This window comes from Danaus plexippus (assembly GCF_018135715.1).
Source record: "Danaus plexippus chromosome 9 unlocalized genomic scaffold, MEX_DaPlex mxdp_24, whole genome shotgun sequence".
Taxonomy (NCBI): domain Eukaryota; kingdom Metazoa; phylum Arthropoda; class Insecta; order Lepidoptera; family Nymphalidae; genus Danaus; species Danaus plexippus.
Window position 1 is genome coordinate 2,717,749 of NW_026869847.1, and position 22,740 is coordinate 2,740,488.

General features: G+C 32.7%; 3 protein-coding genes and 1 long non-coding RNA gene across 4 annotated transcripts in view; 1 reads left to right on the top strand and 3 right to left on the bottom strand.

Annotated features, from left to right (window-relative positions):
- Nucleotides 1-1,007: 1,007 nt before the first annotated feature.
- On the bottom strand, nucleotides 1,008-2,587 carry LOC116767564 (uncharacterized). Its single transcript, XM_032657942.2, has 4 exons — nucleotides 2,377-2,587; nucleotides 2,136-2,304; nucleotides 1,855-2,069; nucleotides 1,008-1,775 (listed from the first exon to the last, which is right to left on the bottom strand). Exons 1-4 carry the CDS (start codon nucleotides 2,516-2,518, stop codon nucleotides 1,141-1,143), a joined length of 1,161 nt encoding a protein of 386 aa, XP_032513833.1. The 5' UTR covers nucleotides 2,519-2,587; the 3' UTR covers nucleotides 1,008-1,140.
- A 1,665-nt stretch (nucleotides 2,588-4,252) lies between these two features.
- LOC116767171 (adenosine receptor A3) overlaps nucleotides 4,253-22,740 on the bottom strand; it is a 43,671-nt gene continuing 25,183 nt past the window's right edge. The window contains exons 2-3 of the mRNA XM_032657351.2: nucleotides 8,672-8,883; nucleotides 4,253-5,143 (exon numbers count right to left, since the gene is read on the bottom strand). Coding sequence (XP_032513242.1) covers nucleotides 4,469-5,143; nucleotides 8,672-8,883 — 887 coding nt within the window. The 3' untranslated portion in view covers nucleotides 4,253-4,468. The remainder of the gene's footprint in view (nucleotides 5,144-8,671; nucleotides 8,884-22,740) is intronic.
- LOC133320134 (uncharacterized) lies at nucleotides 7,483-8,298 on the top strand. The gene is made up of 2 exons (XR_009753586.1): nucleotides 7,483-7,921; nucleotides 8,087-8,298. It is a non-coding gene; the product is annotated as an uncharacterized LOC133320134 (long non-coding RNA).
- On the bottom strand, nucleotides 13,943-15,592 carry LOC116767172 (uncharacterized). Its single transcript, XM_032657352.2, has one exon. The coding sequence runs from the start codon at nucleotides 15,491-15,493 to the stop codon at nucleotides 14,297-14,299; it is 1,197 nt and encodes a 398-aa protein (XP_032513243.2). The 5' UTR covers nucleotides 15,494-15,592; the 3' UTR covers nucleotides 13,943-14,296.

Here is a 22,740-nt window from a genome sequence, read left to right on the forward strand (position 1 = left end):
TATACATATTCGGTATTGAGTTGTAGGATTCTAAGTTTTATTTAAATTATAACAGTTATAAAAACAAACCATTAGATGATCTTGTCCGTTATACACTGCAGATATAATTCCATGTTTTTTGTTTTCTCAGATATTGTTCAAATTAAGAAAGGAAAGTATCAAGAACATCGGCGAAACGGGAAAGAGGAGTTGAGTAGTCTCGATCTAAACATCTTCATAATTCACATTAACAATGTCATTATTGAGTCGTCTCAAAAAAGATCTTCAAAAAGAGGGTTTTACTATCCCAAACGATTCTCTCCATTCTATAAAATATTTGACATCATATCATATAATATATTTGACAATCTTTCAATGCAGAACTCAATTTAAGTTCAATTTAAACAACCGACAACACTAATAACGCTAACTATATAACAAAAATAAATATTTCATTTCACAAATACTTTTTTATTATTCACTCTTAAGCAATATAAAATGATTGAGTCTCCTTAAACAAATGTAAATAGTTTACGTTATATAACGATGTATTTCAAAAACAAATGTAGACTTACAATAAAACAATGCCTTAACAGAACTTAACTTCCTTCCTACTGGATCGAAAACTGAACATTTTTATTATTCTGACGACAATTTTCTTCAGAAGCGCTATCAACCACCAACAAATGCAAAATATTTCGAGCCCATTATCACAAAAGATGTCAGAATAGCGTACTTATTCGTTTTTTATTGGCTTCAAATCCACTTTAGATGACGTAATTCTATAAAATATTATATTGACTTCCTATAATTGCAGTCATCTGTTGTGCTCTACTAAGTGCAGCGCGAATTACTTACACGAAATCTATCAGCGCAATTGCTTAACAGTTATCCCACAAGATACTGGAATGAAGATCCGGCAAACATATTTTTATAATACACTTTCAATGTATAATTAGATCGAGAGATAGTAGAGCGCATACGATCAATAAATAAAAAAAATGGTTAAATGAAAAAGAAAAAACAAACAGATAATAAAAGTTTTATTATTTATTGTGCCTAATCTTGAAAAAAAGGAATCGTATGAAGCTGGTTGCATTTAAACAAGCTGTTTCACAAGTAATAGGACATGCTCGTTGCGAGTTTTTATTTTTTAGTTGACTAAAATTTAAAAACGGTTATAAATTTGAACATAGCTTGCATAGTCGTTGCGAAAGTGTAAATATTAACTGGTACAATATCCGCCGCCAAAAGAGTCACAGGCTTCTGAGCTTGTAACAGCATAACATACGCTGTCTTCTGCTCTTTCAGATCGAACTTCTCCCAACCACAGCTGTAAACTGCATACTCAAATTGCTCCGACGCGTTGATCAACATTTGACACAAATGACAGTAGAGAAAAAATACAAGGAAACAATATATGTACACTGGTGATAAATTTACCCATTCTTCCCAAGGTAAGGCAAACGACAGTATAATGCATATGGCATTGCTGCCAAAATTAATTCCTATAGGCATACTGTACAGATCCTTTATAGTTTTAGTTATAGTTAAAGTGAGTGTGTGACGACCGATTAAAACTACAAGACGTTTTTTAACAGTGGCTGTGTCCATGTTATCATCATCGAGAGCGAAAATTTCTTCACACAATAATCGGTACATGGCCGCTGTATGAGATATTAAAAAAAATATCAGAGCCTGGTAATTTAGGACTACCGTACATATAGATATTTCTGTTGCAAATAAAACGAGTTGACATAATTGCTTCTTAGGAAAGTGAGTCAACGGTTTCATGCCTGCAAAATAACGCATTTATAGTTATTTTTATTGGTACATATATAACATTATTATTATTTACTAACAAATTTCATTTACCAACACACGCGACATTCGAATAATATTCGTTGGTGACGTCAATACGACGCGGTATATAGACGAAAATGACATCAAGAATGTTGAAGGCATAGAAAATATAGACAATAATTTTTATTGTTCGCAGCAGCTTCGTGTGTTTTGGCTTCAAAAAATCCAGCTGATGTGATTGAGTGTCATTTTCTATTACATTTTCCATCAATTTCGTCAGAGTGGCTCTAAAAAACGGTTATGTCATTGAAGCGGTACTTTCGACTTGTAGCAATGTTATATATATTTTTTACCTTTTGACTATAAACCAATAGCTGTTATTTATGATCAAAATCACTAGTGTTAGATTTACGTAACTTTTTATAAGGTCAATCGGGCCGTCTGCCACATTTACTTGATACATAATACTACCAAGTACGTACACGTAGAGTACCAGAAAGAAATGTACTATCCAAAATATTACTGTAAAAGGACCATAATTTTAGATTAATAATAAATACAAAAACACCTATTTATATAATTTAAAATACGTACCGGAATTTTTTTTATTTAATATGGAAAATCCCGCCATTGATGGTATGAAGTTTAAAAGTAAAATAATACTTTCAATCCTGTAATCCATAAATGTCTCTTTGTAGTCAACCAACTTAGTTTTAAATCTATCGATCAAACTCATCTTTTTTAGTTAATTTTGATTAAATTTCTCAGTTTTACAACCTTCCCTGCGTTATTAACTGGACTGTATATCAAGGGAAAGACGTATGAAAATGACTGAATTATTACTACAAACGCTATAATTATTCATACTCATTTTATGATGTATAATTATGTTTTATTTGAAGACTGTGCGAATAAAAATATGTATAAAATTTATTTAAATAACAAGGTCATGAAAATTATCTATCTTATGGAATATATTTTATCTATTATCTATAACCTATCTTTTGGAATACATTGAAGTATGACTATATTAAAATTTTCAAAGCTATAGCGATATTTTAAGAAAAAGGAATGAAAATTTCATGAAAAACATGAAAATATAATATAAGAGATATTTATTCATTATTATTTATAAAACAAAAACTTCAATCAATATTAAGTATGTATATCTGGCTGTCAGAAGGGGGCGAAAAGGTGCACAATACCCTCCACTATTGACTTTAAGGAAGGAACAGACAGTAACATCCAATATTATTCAGAAAATTTGACTGAAGATCACAAATATATGAATAAATATCTGTTACAACTAGGGAAGCCTACAATAAAATTTGGTATACCTACAGGAAACCTCTTTTATAAAAATACTCTTATTCTATATATATATGAATATACAAAGATGTACATTCACTCATTATTCTTTGGATCCCTTTCTATAGATATGACCTAAATTACCTGTTATTATAAATAGTAAATGCTAAGCAACAATTACTTTTTTTTTAATTCAATGCGCGAAATGCAATTATAAGAAAGTTCTTTATCATTAAATACAAAAAGAAATTATTGTCAATTCACATAATTCGAAACAGAAGGGTGACCAAAATGCCACTTTGAATATATATTCCGTAGTTAAATATTTCATTTTAGCTAAAAAAAAATTGCTAATTTGATTTATAGATTTGTTTTACTTTTCCATCTCCTTAATTTTCCTAAATGTCCTACTAGACTGTGCGGATAGAAACGCCATCTAGTTGCCTTATATTACACTTCATCCTAAAGTAACATAGTCGTGAGAAAACTATGTTTTATAATTTAAAACACAGATGACGCTTGGAAGAAATTTTAATATAAGTTAACTCTTTCTAGATTTCAGAAACGGGTTATGTGATAAACCATCAGCAAAACAATATGAATTAATTCATAAATTACTAATAAATTAAAATCTTGATTTACTTTTTCATGTTTTTAAATATATATAATAGTATACGGATTTTAAAATACTGCTCTCGAGAATCTGATATGTTTTACGTAATATTTCGTCAGACGGTATTAAAATTAGGATCCAAAGTTCCAGTAGAATAAGCATAGACGTCATAACTACAAACAAACAATTTGTTCGGCTAATATTCTCGAAAGTTATATTAATTTCTAAACGAGTTGTTCGAGTCACTGATCACGTGATTGTTGATTTGTAAGGTCAAATAACGTTTAAGCGTCGCTTCTGTTGTATATTTATCTAGTATTATTGTGTGCAAAAAAATATATTAATAATTTTAAAAAATAACCTATATGAATTACAGTGGTGTTATTTTATTATTCTTCCACATTTTCCTAAACTATGAAATAGGATTACTCAGCTTGTTTATAAAAACAAGTTACGAGCCACCTTTTTATCCTTCTTCATGATAAGGTATCATGATCAATCATGTGTCTATTTAATGACGGGTTCGGAACATTAAAATAAAACATAAGATTCAAAACATATTTATACGAACGTTTATTATCTATGGCATGTAACAAGCACATTTAATAATCTCAACACTAATACAAAAAACTTCGAAACACTTACCACCATAATAAAATATCTGGTATATTAAATTATTATAAATATAAAATAAATAATGTCCTTAAAAGTAATTAAAGCTTCCTACTCCACACTGAAAGCCGAGGGCAGACGGTCTGCTTCATGTCAACTGTGCTCCGAACTCGCGCTACGAACCCTGCGGATCAATTCCTCGACTTTCTTATAAGGGCTCTGTGCGTCTTGGCTCGGTTCTATCAGATACGGTCCACTGTCTTTCTTGTCTGCACCGGATCCTTCTTGAACGGATTTATTGAGAAAAGGTTCCATATCTGGATCGGCGTGCATTTTTGTTGATTTGTTTTTTTCAACGCTGGCTGTCATCTCGGCCTCTTTTTGTCTCAACCAAACCGGAGAGTTGACGTACACTCGCGGTCTCTCCCTTAAAGCATTACATCTCTCCAAAGCCGGTCTCCTAATAGGAACAGGGGGTCTATAGGCCGCTGGTAAAGGTACTCCTCTTCCCAGCATAGTCAGAATTAAACCTTTCAGAGCTGCGCGGAAATCTTTCAAATGGTAAGCATATAAAAGCGGATTTATCGCTGAATTCAGGTGAGAAAATATAATACAGAAATATGTCAGTGGATTAGGAATATCCAGTTCGGGTCTGAAGGCCTTGATGGCATTAATGGTGTACAATGGTATCCAGCATATGATAAAGAAGAAAACGATGATCGCCAGATTCTGGGTGGCCTTGACTTCTCTTTTCTGTGCTGCCCCCAAAACCCGCAACATGGTTCCTCTTTGACCCTGCCCTCCTTCTACGGTCACCACCGCACTCATCTGAAATTGAAATAATTGATATTTGTCGTTCGTTCAAAAATGTTGTTCGTTTCTTACGAAGTAATATATTAAATATTTTTTTAAATCCTCTTAACACACTCCATAACGCAAAGATGTGTTTGCATTTGTTAACAAAACCTTTTATTTGTATGGTTACCCCAAGTTTGCATAGTGGTGCTACATAGAGCGTTAACTATTATTTATCAATCGATCTCCATTCGTTATAGTATTTCCGTAGGTAACTGAATGAGAAAAAGGGCAGGCTTCGTATGCCGGTGGCGTGATGAATGATGGTGCAAACTTGTACCAAGCTTACTGAACACTCCCCTACTACAAGTTTACATGGCCAAACAAGACACAAGTTGCCAGATTTTAATTTATTTTCACATATAAACTCGTGGTGAGGATATCTTTTATAAGATTATCCCGTAAGACAGTAAGTAGTACAATCTGTTCACCGACAAGAAAAACTACTTTTATTTAGAAATCTTAAGTGAAAATCTTGTCTGTCGATTTTTTCATAAATACGTATTTTGCGTTTTTTACCGCAGTCGCTGATCAATTACGCCACAGTCACAAATTTTTCTTTTGTTTTTTTCTCAGTTAAACATTCAAAACAATGTAGGTTTACATCTTAAGTTAACAGTTTAATACAAAAACGACAATAATTTTTTGGTCCTAACTGTCAAAAAATTTTGTGTGTCCTTCATATTGTAATAATGAGTATTATTACTAAGAATAAAAATATATTGAAATTAAAACATCATCTTCGAATAATATTAAGACAGCCTACTAACATTATAAATGTGAAAGTAAGAAAGTGTGCATGCATGGTCGTGCTATTTAAAGAAAAAAATCTGAACGGATTTTGTTTAAATTTTCCAGTTTACATCAAAATAACATACAAGTTATAATTTAACTTAAATTCCCTTATGAATATAACATGAAACTTCTGTTTCGTTTGAATACACGTGTCAAAGATTAAATATTCCCTGCCAGTAGATACACAATAATAATTATATTATTTAAGTAAACAGTACTTATTTCTCTCCGAACTCAATCCACACGATCAAAGTCATGGACATGAACTAGTCATTTAAAAACTAAAAAAAATTGTCCTTCATTTTATATAGCTCAAATTTGTTGTGGAAATCCATTGCCGTAATGAAGAGATCGTAGGCAACGAATCATAATCTATTTTTAATACAACAATTAAGGTTTTTAAGGCTCACAAGAAAGACAAAGCATCTAATACCTTTTAAGTAGAATTGATAACGGTAAGAATTGAGATGTTTGAAACTTTTTTATCACATTATTTTGACGGATTATTAGAGAAGTTAAAAAAAAAAAAACAAATTAAGAAGATTTTTTTTTTGGTTACACATTATTTTAATCGAATTTCTACACGCAACAAAAACGTATTATAAAATATTTTCCCAAATAAGATTCCATTGTAATCCTTTGTTGTTTTATTAAGTAAAAAATATGCATTTTATTTAAAAAAAATTCTTGCTTTATTTCTTACAGTTACATATATTAGCAATTCTAAAACAATTTTCTTTCGTCCTTGTTTTTTAACCCTACTAAATATAATGTCGTTTTTAGTTACAATATTTATGAAGTTTTTTTTTATTTGTTACTGTCATTGATCGTCGTTGTCTGCTTTGTTTAATAACATTAAAACCAAATACATGTGTTAATTTAAATGTAAAATGAATTAGTTTTATACGTAATGCCCTAAGGTATAACGCATTAAACACATAACGTGTAAGTAAGTACATAAAAACATAAAATTTTATACACCCAACATAAAGGGAAACCTTCTAAGTGTAACGTATAGCGTCTAGAAGTAAAACGCGCAGACTTAACTCTATAAAAAATATATAATTCTATGTAAACAGTAGTAAATATATCTCCTAACAAAAAATTGTAAATTAAAGTATAATACCGAGTAATGATTTATAACAATAATTATTTATTATCTATTATGAAATCAATACTTATTTAGGTTTATTTTTCCAATGAATATGCCGTTAGAAAGTGTATAACAACGGAAATATTTACCCACTTTCTTCACAAACGGAATTCTTGAAACGTCATAATACCTTATTATGATCACCTCGTTTACATTTCACGCGTTATCAAATTCGCGTGTCAAAATTTTTTAAGATATACCAGTAGCCGAAATGTTTAAGAGATAAAAATCTTTTTATAATGTTGCATATAAAGAACCTTGGAATTAGGTACGTATGTATTTCACTATATTCAATAGAAAGAGATGGCCTGAGGACGATCAATATTCCAATCTACATTCATTGTTTTTTAACAGTTTACAAGCAGTACTACTTTTGTGTTAGAATTGAATTCTTTTATTAATCACGACGAACTGTGGCTCTGATAACCCTGAGCGTCTCGGAATAGCTGGAAACCCTATCAGTTTAATTTAATTACAAGAGAGAGTACATGCGATGTGTTGAAAACAAGTGTAGTTGAATTGTAAAGATGGTTTCAGTATAATTCAGATGTAACTACGAGCTAAAAATCAATAATAAAGTCATTCGGATATGTCCAAAGAGTAATGTCTCATAGCCTTGTTTACTGACGCGCGGAGAGTCAGCTAAGGTCATTATTGCAAGGATGTATAATCAGGTTACCGATATAGGCAAACGGCAAAAACCCTTCTCGAATTTTAAGGTCTTCCTATTTTAACCAACTCATTCATCATTTAGTCAAAAAAAGGACAAAGGATTACCCTCATAACTACCCTTTCGTTTCACTGTAAGTACCTCTCAAAAATCATTGAATAATCTCCCAATTATTCTTGAATTCTTCGTTTAGAAAGATTTTAGGTATCTCCATAGATAAATATAAAAATAAAAATAAATAGAACGAAAAGTTTCATTAAAAACAAATAAATTATAAATTCATTTGCATCAATTCTAGATTTTGGATTTAAGAAGACAATTACCCGCTTTTCAATACTATTTAAAAAGTAAAAGCGATGTCCAGTCAGTGACCGCAGCGCTCGAGGAAGGAAATAATTTAAGCGGAACTTGTTGTGACGTTGGCATTGATTCAAAAGTCCTATGAGTAATAAACGCAGTATTATTATTTAAATTATATTTTATCTCCGTCTTTGCTGGGGTTAAAATTTCCTTCGTATTTTATTTTTAAAGTTTTATATAATCGTATGTAATTCCTATCTAAAAGTCAATAATTTATTCACATTTTTTTATTTTTCTCTTTAAAAAACCTATAGTCTACAACGTGTACCTAAACATAATATGGCCTTTAGCCATTCTCAAGAAATGAGCTTGAAGTCTAAGTCAAAATTCTTTACTCTAGTAGTGATACTGCCTTCATTCTGTGATGAACAATAATTACGTTCATTTATAGTACTGTAATTTGGCTGCGATTTAAACCAAGTTTTTCGTCTCTATAATATTAATATAGATTAATGCTCTCAGCTAATAATTTTACAATCGTTTTTAATAATTACAGAAATTCTTAGTTAATATAAAAACATACCTGTTTAACGACCACCCTGTAGATATGGGCGTAGAAAGCGGCTAGCAGAACGCTGGGTGTGACGATGGTGGCGAAGTATATTAAGAGGAGATAGTTATAGTCCATGACTTCAACAAAGTAGCAACCACGGTTAGAATCCTCAGCCGCGTGCCATCCGAATAAAGGCAGTAAGCCTACACCAGCACCAGCCACCCAGCACACGGATATTATAACTGAAAGAAATAATATTAATATTGTTATGGCTTTCTCGATATCTTCATCGTTTATGGGTAAGTTATGATTATGAATGTTGTCTATTGGTATTAGGACCAGAGTTCAAGTTGGAAGGAGGTACAGAGTATGTGAAAGGAAGAGGTGTGAGTGATGAGATGTGAGGGACGGAAATGTATGAAAGTTAATACATATTGAACCGACCGGAAGTAACTTGGGACTAGTGCAGTACAAAGGTTTAGAAAACTCTAGTCTCTGATTTTGCGTAGATTTTATGTGACATTTCTTTCTGAGATTGAAATGTCATATTCTTTTTTCTTACTATCTGATAAAATTTTATAAATCACTATTTATTGTGACATTAGAACCTATTAGATTTAAATTACACGTTTATTTTATTTTCGATATTCGATTGGTTTATAGATTAATTATAATTATTTTTATGAGAAAGGTGGCAAACGAGCAGACGGCCTACTTGATGGGCAGTAGTGACTGTCGTCCATGGACATCCGCAACGATAATGTTGCAGATGGGTTGCCAAGGTTGCCTTACCTAGGTTGTTGAGGAAAGGGAGGGGTGGGAATAAGGAGATAGCAGAAAATGGTGAAAATAGGGAAAGGGCAACCGGCAAAGAGCAAAAGGCTACTTCACGCCGATCTTCGGTAAGAGGATGGTACTTCCCCGGTCGAGCCAGCCCATATTCGAGCTATAGTAACTTGACTACAGCTAGGCTCTACCAACTAAGATTTTTCTAACTTACTTTTGCTAAATAAAATAAAATAAAATAAAAAGTACATTGACTTGTACATAGATCAAACAAGACAATACGTTATCTAGGTTTTAAAGAGACGAAAACCCTCAGCATTCCTTGGATTTACAGTGCGTGTGCCGGGTCCATCACGTTGCAGGGAGAGGAGCTTCAACATTGCCTGGGACTTGCCACCTAGGTGTAGGTTTAAGGGGCCCCTATCTAACGTGCGTTAAACTCTCACTTCCACTGTCCAAGCTCCTCTCCCTACCTAACCAAATTTGAAACGAACGTACTAGGGCTGCCTTCGACGCACGTTCCAAGAATGAACTGATATTAGTTCTTGACGGGCCCAAGTCCTTTAGCTGGTTGTAGAGAGATTTGGCTGTTATACCTCTCGCTCGTACTTCTACCGCGTACAAATTACAACGAACCTATTCTTAGTGAGTTCGTTAGTGAGCTCGTAATACATACTTGTTGACCTTGATGGCATGGTCTTAGAGATGTTGGTTTCACAAGGCGTTTTAAAATTTGCGAATAAAAAAATATATCTGGTCTGGACGTTGACAAGTACCCTCTGTGATTTTATATTGCTTCTCATACGTATCCATCGTTATAGTCCGATGCGAAGCCGCTTTTATGATAGAGTACGGCGTGGACATTTGATTTTGTTGTCCTAGTGCGTTCTCTTACAAAACCTATTGATCGCTGATTATATTTTTTTTTTGCGCTCTTGCTACCGAAAGACTAACCGCTTCACATATGATTTCTAAAACCCTATCGTGACAACGCGAGTATTGAGTATACAGGAGTACCCTACATATCACCAGCAAATGCTTAGTAGTTCCAACTGCCTCCCCGCAGATATAGCATGTTTTTTGGTTACCTTTACCCCATCTTACTAAATACTAGAAATATAAAAAGGTAAATAAAGAAAATTTACAATAGAAAAGCTGTCTAACTATAATACAACTTACTTTTTAGATGATTCCTAAAGTGTTCATTCAAATACACCTATGCTAATAGCAATGTACATATTTCACATTATTTAAAAATAAAACAAATAAGAATATTTGGGAAAAAACTCTTTTTCCTTTGTTAGTTATACTGACGTCACTCCAACTGTGACGAGTGGCAATTAAGTATAATTTATTGTATTGGTAGTTTACAAAGCCGTGCTCCAAAATACCCTTGACGTGTTTCAGTGAAAATATTTAATTAAAAATTAATTAGTAAAGTGGGTTATTTTTACCATATATAATAATAGATAAAAATTAAAGCATTGACAAATATTAGTTATTAGTTATCCTATCATCCATGTTTAAAGAAATGACTCATTATAATGTATACTCAAAAAACCTATAACGTCACGTTATAATAGGCAAATATTTGTTGCTCCGCCATTTTGTTTTAATCAGATAAGTCATTACATATTTAATCTCCTTTCACATTACTATTGCATAGGGAAGATCTACCGAATATTTTAATCTTAAACAGCCTGTTTTCAACCAATTGAGATAAAATATCAAGATTATAGATACTTGTCCTATAAATTTTACTTACTGATTTATTGATGTGGTTTTTAATCATGACTTTGCTGTGAATAAAATGTTAATTATATTTATAAACACGAGGAAACGATGGTAATGTTTAAAAATTTTAGCACAATACATGGTAATTTTTTAGTATATTGTGTTCACAGGTTGTAACGTACTCTGAATTGAATAGCTAAAGATTCAAAACATTCCTTTCAATGTACGATCCTACTGATATTATAAATATTTGAGTTTATGATCGTGTTATGTGTACGTGTGCGTTTGCGTGTATGTGTGTGTTTGTGTATTTTATGTATTTTTCTTTTTCTATTACATTGTCATGTATTTTCTTAATTTAGACTATCATACCAGCCCTTAGACAACGAAAATAACACAGAGCATTAATTCAATCTTATACATTTGTAAAAAGGTATTTAATAATAAACTTCAAATAAGTACATTTTTCGCTTGAAAATACAATCAGGTTTGTAACAAATCCAATCAAAATAATCAAGTTGGTAGTACAGCCATAAATGAAATATAATTGCGTTGTTACAATACACAGTTTACACAGTCGCTAGTCAGTCTAGCATGCTGACGGATAACAATGCGAAATAAAAATAAAAATATAATGCTGTAAATGAATTTAAGCATATACCAAATACAGAGCTATTCCGATTTCACTGAAGGTTTAAAAAAGTATTTTATATAATTGATACAAAAACAGACCTCAGTACGATAAAAAACTTATATATTTTGTATTAATATCATATTAAAAAAGTACTCTATTTGACTAAAATATAACCACTTACCGTGGAACTAAGTTCGTACAATGTCAATAGGTACCAATTATCATGTGATACCTGTGTTTTGTTATATTTAGTACAAATGTAATAAGAAAAATATAAACAAACTCCGTCGTGTTTTCTTCACAAAATATATTTGATAGATAAAAACTTTGATATTGGCAGAATATTCTAAAACTTCAATGTAAATAACCCATAGTATTAAAAAAAAATTGAAAGGACAAACTTGTTACATTAATGTCCATATTCTCGTAAACAAACAATAGCTTTCGACGCACAATGACTTTTAACAGTTAGCTAGTTAGTTTTTCATTCATAAATTTTGCGCATTATAGAAATAACTTGGTTGTTGAAAAAAAAAGAAACGCTGCATATGTAGTGAGATGTAGAAACTTATAGTAAGCGCATTCTTAATCGTCTTTTATATGCCTACTATCAACAAACCAAATTAAGATATCTATTAATTATTAAAGTAATAAGATCGTCATTTTCAAATCTAACTATTAAAAAAACATATTGAATTATGTTACAACGTAATACAATGAAAAATACATAATATAATAATATCCTATAATAGATAATAAATTTATTATTCATCGGCATTACAATTTATATTATAGATTTCGCATTGCTCCATACCGACCAGCACAAATGTTTGTCCGGTTCAGGTCGAGGAAGGTAAACTCCGTGATTAAATCACAATCCTTATAACCAAAGGTAAATACGAAGGTGCGTTACGTATAAATATATATTTGAATTTACCAAGTGCAGCCATCATTTATGCAGATAATTACAATTTATCATCTAACTATGCTTGTGGAAAATCACGAGTTATACGTACATTATTCAGTACTGATGTGATATTTATTATAATAAATAAATCATTCACTTATAAAACATACACCCTATAACTAGCAACATATAAATCAAGGTGCTGACAGAATGATCGTGTACGATATTTTTATTTATAAGCAATTCTTTATAAATATATTTATAAGAATATTAAAAAAAACCGGTTGCGTAGTGAAATAAAACTATAAAATGAGATTAATTCAATAGCAATATTAAGCATGCACTCAAGAAGTTTAGTTCGTATCGTTATTTAATTATCGTAAGCCTAAAATTGTTATTTAAATTAATTAAATTTAATTACATAAATAACCGTAATTTCAATAAATCGTAGCAGTTGCGGTAGTTTTAAAGTTAAAGTAATGGGTAAATAATTTAATGATGGTGTGTGTTAATTGAAAATTATGATGAGTACCCATCCTTTAAAGACAATGTTGAAACTACCAGATACTAATATGTAGTAAACACAACACTTCTACTATTTTGTACTATCTTATTAAATATCACATCTATCTTCTAAGTATGCTTAGGACAAGATTGCAGCGTTACATTACATAGTACATATTTCCAGTTCCTCATTAAATAAACTAACTTAATACTATAATAATCGAAGATTTTTAAATAACTAACGTGTCATATGTGAGCATAGTTATTATTATTACAGTTACAGTAATTTGTAATATTTGCCGCTTGATATCCGCCATTTTGATTTCAAATTTTCAGTATAACTACGCAATTTTTTATTGCGTCAATGACACAAATCTCGTGATGTATTTATTAAGATCTGTTCACCAATTACATACTATAACAATTATTGAAACACACATTCAGCTGTAGACACTCTTCAACACACAAACATTTTACTGATGATTTCAAATCATTTATAATGATGCATACAAAAATCACCAACAGTTTTTTATATTTTTCTGATACATGCAAGAGGAAATATATGTATATATATATAACGAACGATCATATAGCTAAATGCAATATATAAATAAAAATCTAGTGAAAACTGTATTATAAAACTTTTAAATAAACATTGACCAAGTCCAAAATTGATATTAGTTATGAACTACACTTAGACTATATATGAAGCTTGATAGGGAAGAATAAAATACAATTTTCAAAAATATAACATATTTTATTAAAATAGACAGACATAAAATATCACAATTTATACACAAGAAATATAAAAAGCGGCTTAAGTTTCTATATAATTCTTGTGATGATTATTGAGGGTCCTTCATCAAACATTCATATATAATGTGTGTAATCTTTTCACCACTTCCTCTTTTGTATATATGGACGGCATACCTAAGGCCTCTCACAACTTACAAGCTAAATAAATTTTTGGAAGATTCAAAACAGTGCTTATAGTAATATCTGTGAAAAGTTGTAAAGATTAACATTACAAAAGATAAATTTATATAAATTAAAAATATAATACATCATTAAGAAACGGTAGAAAGCTCATTTAATATACAGATATGGCTGCCACAAAAATACTCAAAATCACCAGAGCTGGGATATTTCTATTTGCCGAGTTCTTTTTTAATGATTGCTCGGCATATGACTGCAACAAACCACAAGGTACAGATCTCTTCATGTTTGATGATGGTGTGTGTCTTATTACATAGCATTTCATTCCGGGGGTCACATCAACCGGCTTCCCTTTAACATCTAAGGCGTTTGTCACAGTTGTAGTGTTAGTAGTTGTTATTGTGACCGAAGATGTTGATGCTAACCCATCATTTGATGAGGTATTATTCACAACTGTTTCATTAGTTGTAATATTTATAGGTACTAGTGTCCCATTGGGTAACATTTCATACAGAGTTTTTACGTTTGTTGGTGGTGCTGGAGATGACTCAGAGCCATTTGTCATGTTAACAGTTGTAACATTTGTCACTGTTGTAATTGTTGTGGTGTTCGTACCTCCGCTTTGTGTTTTGGCCTCTTCTTGGAATATAAAACTAGTAATTAATTGGCAGTCGATTTTTGTCTCCTCATAGTCACCATTCTCTTTTTTCAAACCAAATTTACACACTTCACCCGGTTGTGGTTTATAGTTTGAATGACTTTTACTAGCTGCATATGCACTGACGCCGAGTGTGCCAAGGTTCAACAGCGCCAGACCAGCCAATAGCGTTCCATATTTACTTCCAGAATCCTTATATTGATAAACGTAAGTTGGGGGAGCATGTCTGTATACAGGGTAACTCATAGGGGGACCACCATGTGCGGGTGTATACCTTATTTGCTGAGGGGGATTGTAGTTGTAATGATAATGCACATTTGTCGTATGACCAGCACCTGAATATCCTGGGGAGTTACCTGACAATCCCTTCCCTCCGGGGTATTGGTGAGAATTACTTTGTGATGGGTAACCATGACTCATGCCTCCTGAAGGATGAGATTGCGATCCACCGCCAGGATACCCTCCTCCCCGACTATTTCCTGATAATCCTCCTGATGAGGGATACCCGTGACTATTTCCTGATGGATATCCATGACCTCCCGAAGGATAGGAATGGCTTCCGCCAACACCGGACAAGCCGCCCGACTTTGGATATGAATGTCTTCCACCACCAAAAGTTCTTTTCGATAATAGGGGCGATATATTACAAAGAATAAGTATAAAACAAAATAATACGTAAGATGAACGATGCATGTCGTTAAAGTATTAAATTCACAATAACACAGTAAACACTTATGACAAAATTATACAACACGACTCTTACGCACCACACATACCTTGAGAATAGCAGCACTGACGCATGGCTATAGACAACGAATTGTTTGAAGTTGACAGTGGTCAATACATTTACAGATTATAGAATACTAAGGACTATAGTAAGAAAATCTAATAACCTTTTTTGTGTTTAAAAAGTCGTTTTTAAAATAATAAGATTTTATTAAAAACGTTTGTACTTCCATAGAATTTCCTTATTCACAACTAATCAATTTAAAGCTTTTTATACATATATGTAATCCCCATATCGATTAAAACTGACATTATAAAATTAACAATACAAGGTCCTTTATTTCTGACTTTCATTTATTTACATAATGGTTTTACTAACTATTATGTAAATACATGATAGTCATCAATTAACATTATTTAAATACTAATATGTTTTAGTTCGAATTGCTATCTCGATTTATATAAACAATCCTACAAAGAATCAACTTTCATCTTACATTTACAAATTAGACTTAAAATTTTATCATAACTATACAAATTAAATTAATGAAATGTAGTATTTAATTACTAATTAAGTTTAGATAAAGTTCTCAAAACAATACAATTATAAAATAGCATTGATAAGTAGACTATTAAATAATAAATGACTCTCATAATCAATATTTTAATTGTGTCTTATACACATATGTAATTACACTTTTACAATTTGGTAGTTATTCTGAGTCTAATGTTGTTTTTAGGAATGTTGTCTTATTTAAAATCGTTTATTAAACAACGCCAATGATTTTTAATTGGTAACAAATGATTGATTCTGTAAGCAATAAATCAGAGGATATATAATTTTATATATCATTAATAAGTATTTTTGGGTACCTTTGCTTAAAATATAAAAATGAGATCTAAGATCTTCGCGAGTTTTATTCATTTAAATGAAACTAGTATTATTCGGATATACTACGCGGATTTAATTTTTTGTTAAAACTACATACTCCCGACATTTCGGTTACTTTTCAGAAACCGTGATCACGGACAGACGAGATGTGAATGTCCGCAGACAGTTTTAACAAAAAAAAAAGCACGTGTAGTGTATTCGATAAATATAAGTTTCATTTAAATGAATAAAACTCTTAGATCTCATTAAGTAATTAGATTAGACAGAAATAGGTGCTGAATATTAATAAACCAAAATAAACAAAGCGAATAATGACTCTTGAACCATCATTTCTTAAGTAGAATCAATTTCATGTGTAACTTTTATTTAGGAAAATTGTATCAATTCATGGTATCGTTTGTTTTGTAACCGACGCCCCGCGGTGGGGGTCATTAAGTAATTAAAAAGTTGGACATCAGATAGTGAAGGTGTAGTGGAAATGTGAAATTAACACGGAGTTCATGGCCTCGACATCGATGTAAGTAATTAACGTGCTTCTGTTAAATGGGAAGTAAACCCACAGGACATTAAATTGATTGCTTAAAGATATAACTTTGTTGTATCTTTTAAATTAAACAACATTAAGTGCTAACAAATTTTATATACTGACATTTCTTAATAATGTAAGCCAGTAAATGAGCTAAATTGTTCTTTAAATCTTAGTGAGAAGGTTCGCCATAAACCGTATTACCACTTACAATAAGCAATTTCTATAGCTTTGGATTGGCTGTAAATGTGTTTTAAGAGGGACATAAATATATCCGCTTAACCGTTTTCGGAAAATTTAATTATTGGATTATTTATATAAGTTTACTCGCGAAGAGACCTTTGAAAAAAATATATAATGTTATTAATGGACACAATTATTAAAAAAAACACGTGTTTAGTTTTATATTACGATTAAGAGTAATGTGAACAATGAAGACCCTGATGGATAAGCAATTTCGTACTATAGAATTACTTTATTTTTGATTGTTAGTGGTAAAGGAAGAATGATGACGTCATTACTAAAGAGTGGATGACACGAAGAACTAATAAATGTTCCAATACAAAACAACCAGCTGAAATATACATACGTACCTATGGTTGATGACGTCACGTGCGAGGTCATAAACTTGGTATTATGATTCTTGTTTAGTTACTTGTGAACTTCGACATAAACGCCTGTTGAGAACTTTTTATTAGAGTAGATAGTTTTATTAGTTTGAAAGATAAGGGAGGGACGTCTGACAATAACTGTCTCGTCGTCTACCGGTTTTTAATTATTCCAAAAGAAACAAAGTACAAAGGATATAAACAAGTCTTTTGAAATCATATAACTTTAGAACAGAACCTTCAAATCCTTAAGATAGCATAAATCTACTCGAGATTTCGGAATAATTGGGAACTGTGCTCGTACTTGCATGAGCATAATATGACATGTACTACAGCTCTGTTGTCATCAGATTCTTATAAAGGCGGACGTTGCAAGCCAAATTGTGGACCTTCCGATAACTGAACAGAATTAACGTGTACCGAAAGACAGTACATATACATTACTCAAAACAGTTTTGCATCATTCTCATATCAAAAATGAGGTTAAGTGTTGTTACCTCATAATAATTCTAACCATCTTAAACCATTATTAGGTACATATTTCACAAAACTTTAGGACTTTATAGTCTCAACCGCACTGATCTTTTAGTTTTAGGTTTGTTCTTCACGATTTCACATCAACATGTGACACACGAGAACATCCATTGCTAGCAGCAACTCTAAGCGATCCACGTAAAGTTATTAGACAACAGTTCTCTCCTTATGATGCCACTCCAATACAAAAAAAAATAGTTAACATACAAGGTTATTCAATTTGTCGATTTTGTCATTGAAAAACTTTACCGACGTAACTCGATTCTATATATTGTGTGTAATAAAACAGAAAATTTTTCGTTGGGATTTATGGAGTAGAATATCTTTTTGCCTGAGTTGTTTGGGTCTATAAGAAGTGCAATATAAAGATTCATACAAGTAGACTAGGTAGCTTTTGAGAGCTTTAGTAATATACGCACATAATCGGATTAATGTATTAGCAGGAGTAACAGAAGCAAACAATAAATATTGTGACCTGCCGCTGTTTTGTTCAGAAATATATATATATAAAATCCTAAAACAGACGTGAAAAATGCGAAGGACAATAAAGGCAACCTCTGCACAAACAGTAAACACTATAACATAATGTACAAGAAGAGTACGAATGAAATAAAAGGTTTGTGACGCCTGTCGAAAACAAGGGTTTGATTGACAATCACACAAGAAGCCATTCAAGTTACGGCCTTAATATTAATGACATTATTAAGTCTTTATATAAATTCCCTCGAGCGAAAGTGTCAATGAGACCATTTCTGTAATAAATACGTAAAAGTAAAGGGTTCATATAAAATGGAAGACTTTAAAAGTAACAGTTTATTGCCTTCTGTTGGCCAAATAAAAAACATATTTATTTTAACAAATATTGACACAGAAATGCAAACGTAACATTAAATTTGAAGCAATGTCACATTCTGATGTTTTTGCTTGTGAACAACAAGACCAGGAATAGTCAACGTGTTATTAAGTTATTTTATTTAAAGAAGTTACCCGAAACATGTTTCGTTTCCTTATAAATTAGCATAATTTTTATAAATATTTAGTTCTTAAGAAAATATATTCTTAATTTGCCATGAATTTACTTTGTAGTTATACAGAGATTTTCATGAATACTTTACGACTTAAATTGTCAAATTAATTTCAAAATAATAACATATGAGTAATAGTCGTAAATTTTTTTTATCCCTTCATGTTGTTTGAGACACAAGAACTAGTTAAGATTTACAATAACTTTTAATAATAATATAATAATAATAATAATAACAAAAAAAAACAATTGGAGTATTTGCATGAACCAATAAGTAATACGAAATGATATGTCCCAATTCATCTATCAAAAAGTATTGTTTGGAAACTCATAAGTAAATTATCGTCACTCGATATTAATTCTACATTGTGTAATCTTTATTTATGGGCATGGCGTGAAGAATGACGGAATGCACATATTTATATATATATATATATATATATATATATATAGATATCGTCTCGGGGATAAATTATAATTTTTAACTGAAATTTTCAATGATAAAATAAGCCTTAAAAGTAATCACACCACACTTATACGTGGAAAAAGAAAGAAAGTTAGATGTATTTAAACATTTTTGCAAAAAATGACGTCACAAATCTATCTAAAATTTTCAGTACATACAATTGATCGCAATGCTTCATTGAAAATCCTGAAGTTCATAAATTAGGTCATAGTCCTTCACATGTTCCTGTGTGTCTATTTAAACATATACAACCTATTTTTTAATTCACTACATTTAAAAAGGCGCCTTCTATAGGGTTTTCCATTAAGGGCGCTTAATCTTTGAAATGCAAAAAAAAATACATGTAGGAAAGATATTTGCGAATTTTTTTTTTTATTTGGAAGGTCTATTGACCCCATTATGTATGGAATATGACATCATTCAAATGACCGCCACGGCTTCGGTTGGTGGCGCGCACACGAAAGGTCCAATTTTCGATGACTCTGGCGCACAAATCGGGCTGTATTTGATCGATGGCGTGGCGTATGTTGACTTTGAGGGCATCGGTGGTTTGCGGCTTGTTGGCATAGACCTGCGACTTAAGAAAACCCCACAAGAAAAAGTCCAGCGGGGTCAAATCGCTCGATCTCGGTGGCCAGTTCACGTCGCCTCCGCGCGTGATGACCATGTCCAGAAATTGCTCGTGCAGAACTTCCATCGTAGCGTGTGCTGTGTGGCACGTAGCGCCGTCCTGTTGAAACCACATGTTGTCCAGATCCATATTCTCGATTTCAGGCCAAAAGAAGCTGGTTATCATCGACCGGTATCGCTCACCATTGACGGTGACGGCCACACCATTATCGTTTTCGAAAAAATACGGACCAATCACGCCTCCGGCCCAAAATCCGCACCAAACAGTCACTTTCTGCGGGTGCATTGCCACTTGGTGAACCTCGTGTGGATTGGTCTCGTCCCAAATACGGCAATTTTGCTTGTTGACATAGCCATTCATCCAAAAATGCGCCTCGTCGCTGAAGATGATTTTTTTGCCAAAATCGGCGTCAACTTCCAACTGCTCTAATGCCCAGTCAGCGAACACACGGCGCTGTCTATGGTCATTAACCTTGAGCTCTTGGGTCAGCTGGATCTTGTACGGGTGCAGGCTCAAGTCACAACGCAAAATTCGCCAAGTTGTCGTCTGCGAAAGGCCGAGTTCCTGTGCGCGACGCGGAATTGACTGCCGCGGGTTTTCGAGGACACTGTCGCGCACAGCGGCGATATTCTCGGCAGATCTCGCGTTACGTTGACGCACGGGAACCGGCTGATTGTTAACTGACCCGGTTGACTCGAATTTGTCCACCAATCGACGGATAGTCGACTCGGCAGGACGATCATCGCGACCGTAAAACGGGCGAAGTGCGCGGAACGTTGCTCGAACTGAAGACCCATTTTCATAAAACAATTTTATGATTTGCACGTGCTGCTCGACACTGTAACCTGCCATGGTGGTTTGGGAGGACGGAATGAATATAACACACTGCATTTGACAGCTGTCACTCAAACAACATGGCCGCAATCAGCTGTCAAAGTTCAAGCGTCCCTATTGGAAAACCCCATATATCGTATGTTAAAAGAATTCAACTTTACTTACACAATTCAAAAATATAATTATAAAAATTTTAATAATCAACAAGGCTATTAATTAAAAGTTAGCAGAGCTGTTTGCAAAAAAAAAAAATTACGTTTCATATTAATCTAATTTTCAAATTGGATTCCTTGTTAGGAAGAGGCGGTTTACAAAAAAAAGTTTTTGTTAGCACAGCGTTGATAATTACTTTTTATTTCATAACGATTTTTCTTAGAAAATACATTTCTTTTTGTACGTAACTACTGTTACTTTAATACGTCCTGTTGCTCAGATCTTAAATATTTTAAAATCAAAATGCAGTTTATAGCGTAGGTTGATTACTAAACTAAAAAAAAGCGCAGCACTGTCATCATATTATAATGTTATGTTTCTTTCCTTGGTTTTCCTTGTTCGATAGAAAGAACTTTGTTCACATGTTACTTATGTTACCGACATATTATATGGAATATCACATTTTGTTTGTTAAATGACGTTAATATTTATAATAACTTCTAAATGTATTAAATTATGACTACTTAACTTACATCGATTTAAAGGAAATGTTTTACCGATTTATTTTTGTAAAGTGATAGTTTTTCTTACGTAGGGTATTATTTTATTTTGTTTTTGAGTATGGTATGTTTTTTAAAACGGAACTCAATCGGTCACTCGCTGTTGGTTACCGATCGAGACGGTAGTACTTGAAAATATAAAATTAATTTAAAGTATCAAGGTGTTTTCTTGTAATCGACTCATCAGGTCTACGAAGTGCTAGTCAAAGCGCTATTGGAATAATATACTCTCAAATACGGTTCCTGAGCGTAATCGAAAGGAGTGTATATTGTGTGTATGTATATTACACTTATAGCATTACTAACAAGTGATGTTTGTAAAACTGAAACGTTTAATAAATAAGACGAAACCTCTTAGCATTCAATGGATTCACCGTGCGGGTGCCGGGTCCATTGCGTTGCAGGGAGTGGAGCTTCAACAGTGCCTGGGACTTGCGACCCAGGTGTAGGTTTAAGGGGCCCCTAACTAACGCGCGTTAAACGCTCACCTCCACTGTCCAAGTTCCTCTCCCTACCTAACCATATTTGAAAAGAACCTACTAGGGCTGCCTTCGAAGTACGTTCCAAGAACGAATTAATGTGAGTTCTGGACAGGCCCAAGTCTTTTAGCAGGTTGTAGAGAGATTTAGCAGTTATACCTCTCGCTCCCACTTCTAACGCGTATAAATCCACGACGAACCTATTTCGAGTGAGTTCGTTTGTGAGCTCGTAATATTTGTTGACCTTGATGGTATGGTCTTTGGGGATGTTGGTTTCCCAAGGAACCGTAAGCTCTATCATCACAACGCGCTTTAAGATTCGCGAATACATAAATATGTCTGGTCTGGAGGCCGACGCACAAATATCCTCGGGGATTTTGTATTGTTTTTCATACGTATCCATCATTATAGTCCAATCCGTAGCCGCTTTAAGGATGGAGTAAGGCTTGACATTTGTTTTTATAGCCCTAGTGCCCTCCCTCACAAAACCTACTGATCGCTCGTTTG

Coding starts and splice junctions, on each gene's coding strand:
- LOC116767564 (XM_032657942.2), bottom strand. CDS start 2,518: ATGAGTTTGATCGATAGATTTAAAACTAAGTTGGTTGACTACAAAGAG. Junction 2,070..2,135: donor TATTGGTTTATAGTCAAAAG/GTAAAAAATATA, acceptor ACCGTTTTTTAG/AGCCACTCTGACGAAATTGA. Junction 1,776..1,854: donor TTCGAATGTCGCGTGTGTTG/GTAAATGAAATT, acceptor GTTATTTTGCAG/GCATGAAACCGTTGACTCAC.
- LOC116767172 (XM_032657352.2), bottom strand. CDS start 15,493: ATGCATCGTTCATCTTACGTATTATTTTGTTTTATACTTATTCTTTGT.